Source organism: Montipora capricornis, chromosome 8, assembly GCF_036669925.1.
Source record: "Montipora capricornis isolate CH-2021 chromosome 8, ASM3666992v2, whole genome shotgun sequence".
NCBI classification, from domain to species: Eukaryota; Metazoa; Cnidaria; class Anthozoa; order Scleractinia; family Acroporidae; genus Montipora; species Montipora capricornis.
Window position 1 is genome coordinate 44,902,022 of NC_090890.1, and position 7,500 is coordinate 44,909,521.

At 39.3% G+C, this 7,500-nt stretch overlaps 1 protein-coding gene across 1 annotated transcript in view; it reads right to left on the reverse strand.

Annotated features, from left to right (window-relative positions):
- Window positions 1-1,063: 1,063 nt before the first annotated feature.
- The window catches only part of LOC138060164 (NADPH:adrenodoxin oxidoreductase, mitochondrial-like), a 17,227-nt gene continuing 10,790 nt past the window's right edge, over window positions 1,064-7,500 (reverse strand). Inside the window, exons 12-16 of the mRNA XM_068905889.1 lie at window positions 5,908-6,013; window positions 5,164-5,205; window positions 3,825-3,932; window positions 3,624-3,689; window positions 1,064-3,000 (exon numbers count right to left, since the gene is read on the reverse strand). Coding sequence (XP_068761990.1) covers window positions 2,858-3,000; window positions 3,624-3,689; window positions 3,825-3,932; window positions 5,164-5,205; window positions 5,908-6,013 — 465 coding nt within the window. The 3' untranslated portion in view covers window positions 1,064-2,857. The remainder of the gene's footprint in view (window positions 3,001-3,623; window positions 3,690-3,824; window positions 3,933-5,163; window positions 5,206-5,907; window positions 6,014-7,500) is intronic.

Here is a 7,500-nt window from a genome sequence, read left to right on the forward strand (position 1 = left end):
TCCCTTCTATTTTCTTCAATCTTTCTGGGTTTAGTATTTTACTAGTAACTACGGCTCTTCTCAGGGGCTATTTACCTGAGACATCTACCAACGCACTATAATGATTTACGATACCAAAGAAATAGTGTGCACAATTAGAGCTATATATTACGCAAGGACAACTTGAATCTCCTGAAAAACAAAACGCAGCTCAGTTGACAGTTATGGAATAAAGCACTGTGTCATGTTACTCCACTACCACACGTACGCAATGCGTGCCTATTTTACTCTCATAGAACTAAATACTGGCGAAACAGGAACGTTTTAAAAAACTGACACCTCGAACCTTGGCCTTAATACAAGTGATTTTACCATCGACATCATGAATATTTACATGTTACGCTAAAAGCTTCACCCCATCGTCGCAATGACGAACTGCCGAAAGCCACTGTTTAATGAGTTGAAAACATTTCCAGGGCTTTCGCCAGTGATTCAGACTGTGCTAAAAGCAATAAGCTATAGGGTTTTAATTTATCAGTTTCAAGCTTCCTAAGTGACTGGGGTAAAGCTTTGGGTATCTGCATATCATCAGCACACATCACATACACGCAACAAAATGTTTGGATCGGCAGAAATGGGTTTTTATGACTTAACTGCTAATTGTTGTATGCCAAACGGTAATGCTTACAGTCAGGCCACCTTTGAGAAGACTCCGTCAAGAACGAGTACATTTCTTTGAAAGCCAACTCAGTATTGAAAGATATATTCATTGTTTTGAAACTAAATCTGACTCGGAAAATTTACCCCAAGGGTTGATTCTTGTATATTAAATATCGGTGATTTTAATGGAAAGCTTTGTAATGATACGCCTACAACGGAAGAAACGTATGATTGTGATAGAGATTAAAACATCCACTCTCATTTCGTAACAAAAAAAGCAACTAAGTGTACGAGGGTTCTACTATTAAACTATGGAGCGGGTACAAAAAGAGAAAATTCACGTTTGAAATGTCTTGGTTAATCGCGAATTTTACGGTGATAACATGAAAGTGGTCAAAATGAATTCAAATGCAAACGTGGCATAAATACTAACTTGAACTCTTTTTATATTTGAGGATAAGCAATAACATAATCTCGTTTGGTTTGCAATGTATACACTTGCATGTATACGGCACATTTTTCCCGGCTAAAAACTCTATTCTATGGCACATTTCCTCTTTGAAAACACCATAGAATAATGGAATAGCGTGCAAGGTCGGCATCCTATATTTAATTTACCACAATTAAAAAAAAAACATTTTTAAAGGTCTGACTTTTAAGGAAACGACAATTTCGTACTATGACTGTCTGGTGGCTCCAAAAAGGCTATTTTCACTGCGGTGCTACATCAAAATAACGACTATTGCCGCAAATAAAATGCTTCCCATGAGCAAGGAGCTAAAAAGTCATGGCGATCGAAAACATCAAATGTATCCCTCACCAGCTATCACTTACCTAAATTTACTGTCTGTGGTAACAGCAGTATATATCTGAATTCAACAAAACAAAAGATTTTACCTGTATATTTGTCGCAGACAACGCCTGCGTTTTAAATCCCAGTTGTTTTTTCGACGATAGCTCGCGACGCATTCAGTTCACAGAAAACATGCTATCCCTGAAACGGTTTCTACTTACTTTTCGTGAAACCTCAAATCAACAAGACGTCAAATTGTTATCTGCACACCAGATAACGAGCAGCGAGATTCATCACATAACTTAGAAACCGCAACTTAAGTCGCATATAACAGAGTCGAAATTTTTTGACAAGCTCCTGGATCACCGTTACAGCTACAAACGATATCAAATGAAAAACAATATCAATTTTCCATGCAACGACTATTTATATACAAAAACGGTATATAAATTTAATGTTATTGTTGCTAAGTTCTACCAATGATTTAAATATATATCTATATACAGTTTGTATATCACCCACGAAAAAGCCCATTTTCAAATATGTATCAAGGCTAAAGACACCTACTTTCGCGGCTGAGGAGTAATTTGACAGCTGAGTAATAAAAGGGGTCAGTCGCTCGGAGCGGAGCCGGAGTATTGTTGAGTGAGAAAGGCGTAATTCTGGCTCCTTTCTAGTATTTCGCCCATTCCTTCAATGAGGAGGTGTCTACCAACTGTGAGAGCAATCTTAAAATCAGGTAAACAGTTCCGAGGACGCAACAATGTTATCGGGAGGGATTCAAAAGGACACCAATAATAGGTTCGAAAAACACTTTTTCTACAGAGTCAATCTGCTGTTACCTCAGATAACGATAGAAAATCATGCAAACCAGCGATAGCCTGCCCTGGAGCCATATCTTTGAAATATTTCATGGTAAAAGGTCAGTAAAGTGGACACGTATCGCAAAACTAAAACTTAAAATAATCAAGATGAATCACATTTCGATTAATTTGACACACCGTGATGTCTTCTCGTTCCCATACTCTTGGCGGGGATATACCCTCGAAAGCCGAGAAAAGGAGTGAATGAAATAAGAAAAACTCTGGCAGCGAGCTTTTATTTCCTGTCAACATCAAACTTCGCCTAGCCTGCAAACGCAGGCGTATTTTCGATCCGGCGTAATTTCTCTATTTTTCGGGGGAGAGAAAGGCTAGTGTGAACCCAGAAGGATTTCAAGACAGGAGCCATTAATTACAGACTCCATCTGGCTGCCTTGTTGTAATTGTAGTTACTCAAAAAGCTTCAAATCAGCTCACTGTAACTCGTAGAAAGACTCGATTACACCAAGCGGGGCTAGGTGGCATAAAAGCTCCCTTAATTTATAGTGAAAAGTTTTTTTTTTCCAAATGAAAAAACGCTGTTGGTTGGCAAGTTATGCCAGTGCTATCTTGTGCACTCCTCATAAGCGATGTCCAACATTTCTGGTACACTGGTGATTTTTTCTCGGGGTTTTCCGAGTTCTTTTCCTTTTTCCATTTCAACTTGGTCAATTTTATTCCACTGATCGAAGAAAACCGGTCTAACACCTACGAAAAAAAAAAAAAAGAAAAAAAAGAATGGCGACACTGCTCACCTTGAAGGTACAGCAAAGCAGCTGAGCTCGTTCACGATATCACGTCACGACGGGAATTTGTCTGTATTGCACAGCACGTACTTGAAAAACACAAATAAGAGACCAGTTTGACCAAACCTCCTGTCACATTCTTCTCGGTCAATCAGAGCCGGGCAAAACTCAAAACCAATCGTGTCTCGCTCTGTGTTGTTGTTTTTTTGGTAGGGTAAGTAATCATTTTGTATTAAAGTTATGTTTGTTGTGAATAAAGAATAGTAAGAAAAGGAAGAAAAAAACTGTGTCTCGCTCACACGCGTACGTTTTCCCGCGTTTTTCCTAATAGACCTAATTAGCTAACTCAATGTTGTACCCAATTCAAATCTCCCGGAATTAAGAATCTTTGTGTATTGTATTTGCATGAGAATGTAGCATTCTGCCATTCATATTGAAATGATGTGGAAATACTGGAAAAACAGGTTTTATTTGAAAAGGGTTTGAATTGGGTACAACAATGAGTTAGTCGATTAGGTCAATCGTTTGCGGCAGTTGTGATCTCCCAGAGCCGAGGTTACTAAGCAGTAAGACAAGATGGCTAACCTCTGCAGATCAATAAGTCATGTATTTCACGGTATCCTTTGGTATTTTTCGTTGGCGGCAAATTACCTTTAAAGAGAAGAAACAAAAGCATTTTAAGCGATTTTATAGCTCTGGATGGAAAATCTGAACTGAAACTGCTTTCTTTCTCGTCTTCAAAACGGAGGGTATTTCTTTGCAAGTAGTTTATTTACGATGACCTACCAGACTTTAAATCTTCTACAACGAGCTGGCCAATTTGAAATGCATCATTCATGGTAGTTGCTATGACTCCCACAGGTCCATTCCGTACCCATCCACTGCAATAAAGGCCTAAAAGTGAAAAAATAAGAAAACGTCCGACAGAAATAAATACTTCTTCACAGCTTACAAGGACAATGAAGTGAGCCAATTAGAAAGCTTTGGTCACACATTGACGAGCGAAAGTCACCATAGTGCACGAGATGCTGTTAAAAGACAACAAAAAACCAACCTATAAACGTACAATCCGATTCCATTCGTGCCAGCATTCGTGCGAAAGTACTTGTTTAATTTATTTTGGCACTCCCCGTTGTCAGCGTCAAATAATGCGGCTTTTGCAGCATTTTCATACAGTTGCCTTTGAAAATGGCATCACGAAGACACCGAAGGGTCGGTTTTTATCGTTCATTTTTATCATAAAGCAAAGAGAAAGCAAAGCAGATGATCGAATGCAGCTGGCAGCTAAACGCGGGAAAATACGACATTCAAATTTGGCTAAGAGTTACGAGTACGTAGCGGAAGGTCGTAGGTTCGTCAAGCGGAACACTCCTTTTTTCTCCGAGTTCCCCCGAGTCACCATTGCAAAAATAGTAGGAACCTTTAGATCGGAAGACGAGTACGAGTTCTCCGTTCTGAGCATGCGCATTTCGAAAAATGTCGGCCTCCAAACCTTATGCGTATGCTCAGTACCGAAAACTTGTATTCGAAGTCGTCCTCGTTCTCCGATCTGAAGGTCCCTACTAGCATCTCTTCAGTACGAAAACGTTTTCTTCAAAATATAAACTTGATGCCCTATTGATCAATTCTTGTTCTTAAGGCCTCCTATGAGCCGAAAAGCAAAGAGCAAGGGGTTAAAGTTCTGCCGGCAAAAGCGACAGGTTTGAAACGGAAAACTCAAACTTGGGAGACAATTTCGCACTCTACTAACAATAGACCATATTCGTATTCTCAGTATTGGACTGGAACTAGCTTGAAATGGAGGGTAATGCGGGGGAATCTTTTCAAATGCAAATACTTTTAATATATTTCCCTGCATTAGCCTAGCTCCATTCCAAGCTAGTTCCAGTCCAATACTGAGAATACGAACATGGTCTATTGCTTTTGCATTTATCTTATAGCCTGACAAAGTGGCGCAAGATTTTTAAGCCAATAAACGAGAGAAGTTTAAGCAACCCAAATTTATATACCGTCGCTAAAACATGTTATTCTTTTCAGTCAGTTCCACAAGGAAATCTGAGCTTAAAGAAGGAGTTCAGCGCTACCAGGCCATCCGGACTTTAGTATCTAGCAAAAATATGCTTACCTGGAATAAAAGAGTCCTTACTGCGAGATTCACTCGTCCCATCTTTGGAGAAAAAAGTGATAGGATTACTCAGATATCGTAGCTTTAATTAAGCCCTGTTTTGTGCGTGTTTTAGGACTATAAAAGCGTTGAATGATTTCAACCAAAAAGTCATATCATAACTACATGTAAGTGAAGTAGGATCGTTGACTGTGGTATTTACTGAGCAGAAGTCTTGACTCTGAAGATCACTTCCGCTCAGTTTGTCGAAACACCAGTCAATGCCACAACATCAGTCAAACACTCACCCGCACGATCGTACTCCACTTATTATTTACCAGGGGCACCCAACGTCAATTTTCGGAAAATATCTGTTCGGAAGACGATTTGAGATCTAGAATTTTCGGATCGTTTGTTGTAAAATTTCTTGCTTGCCTGCCTGTCCTAGGATTTTCGAACATCTAAAAAATGATATAATTGCCCATTTTAAACGGATTTTTACCCTAAAAAGGTCACCTAGAATTTTCGGAGCCTTTTTTCTGGCTGAAATTTTCGAAAAGGTAAGTTTTGAGCCCTATAATTTTCGGATCACTAGACTTTCAGCTGGGAAATCCGAACAGATGAAAAATTTTTAGGGGATAAAAATATGCCTATATCTACCGTTTAAATACTAAGATATGGTTAAAAAAGCTATGTTTAAGTGGTTTCCGTAGGACTATATTCTCTTTGGGTACCCCTGATTTACACTATGTCAGGTATACTAACCTGCCTCCAGTACTCTGCCATTGAGGTTAGGTATAACGCCTTTTCTTGTGTCAAAGGGAACTTGGTCCTCAAGCGAAATGCTTTTATATCCAATGCTACGAAACACCTGGTAAATAAGAGGATCTTCATGACAAAGATTCGTTCTTGATCAGTGAGCGGTCTTTTAATTGAAAGCATAGGTCTAAAGCCATAGCTTCAGTTTTGTATTACTTCGCTTGTTGATTTGCTAAAAAATATCGCGGGGTTAAGTCACTTTCTCATAAGTGTGTTTGCATCGCGTTATGGGGAAATCTTCTGGGAGCTTAAGCACGCGACGTTTTTGAGACGGGGAGAGAAACCGGAAGAGTAATGCTTTCCCTTTAAACTTGTTTTCACACAACGCCATTATATTGCTAAGTATCTTTTCTCTAGAGCGAGTTTTAATTGAGTGTCGTAAAACCAAAACCAAAGTAATAACTTTGGCCAATCAAAAAGGACGGAGATAACCCAGTAAACCAATCAAAACTCGAAGTAATTACACGTAGCCGACACAAAGAGCGGGAAAATGTGCACGCACGCGTCACCATTGGTTTTGGTTTCACTTCTGATTGGTTGAAAAAGTGGCGCGAGAACTTTGAACTTTGAACTTTGAACATTAGAGAAGTAATGCAAAACCAAAGCAATTCGCTAATTACTTTCTACACTCAATTGAAAATCGCTCTATTAGACATGATTAGTTGAAAACTATAGGAGACAGTGCTGAAAATCTGGGAGACACTACTGTTGTGGCATGCGGTTGCCGTCCGTGTCTAAGAAACCTTTGAGAGTTTTCGCAAGGACGAAGACGACACATTTTGCTTTTCACAGTTTGACACATTTCTCTGCCGTTTTCGTTCCGACCATAGGGACTTTAAGCAAAGACGACTGATGCGGCAACGACAACGCTAAAAGCAAGAATATTAGTGGTTAAAAATAGCAAAATTATTAGTGCAGCACGAATTTCCGTGTATTTCTCTGCCGTACTCCACAAAACAACAACGTGAAATCACTAAATTTTAGGTTTTGGCGACAACGTGAGCATATAACAATGTTCAAAACGGTCATTTTCTGTTTTGACTTAAAAATCGTTCGTACCCATCCAGTTACACGATAGTTCGCCTGTAATGTACCAGGCGAACAAGACGGAATAATTGCGAAATACTTGCGATAGCAATAAGTTATATTTTGGACTGACGTTTTCGTTGCCGTCGTCTTTGCTTAAACTCCCTATTAGGGAGCAACGACAACGGCGACGGCAACGAGAACGTCATCTCAAAATATAAATTCACGTTATCGTTATCACTTCGTGACTATTTCAACCTTTTTAATGTGACAAGGGAGTGGTAGTTCCTCAAAAATGACACTGGTCGGAACGGCGCTTAATAGACCTCTTTAGCTTGTACACTTGGTTTTCCCATTTCAGACCACGTGATGTTCTCAAGGGAATTTTCCTTTTGTTTTTTCATAAGTTAAATGCGTACATATTCACGTGCATAGGACGACATTTGAAAGAAAGTTTTCCCTTGAGTAACATCACGTGGTCTGAAATGGGAAAACAAAATGTACAAGCTAAAG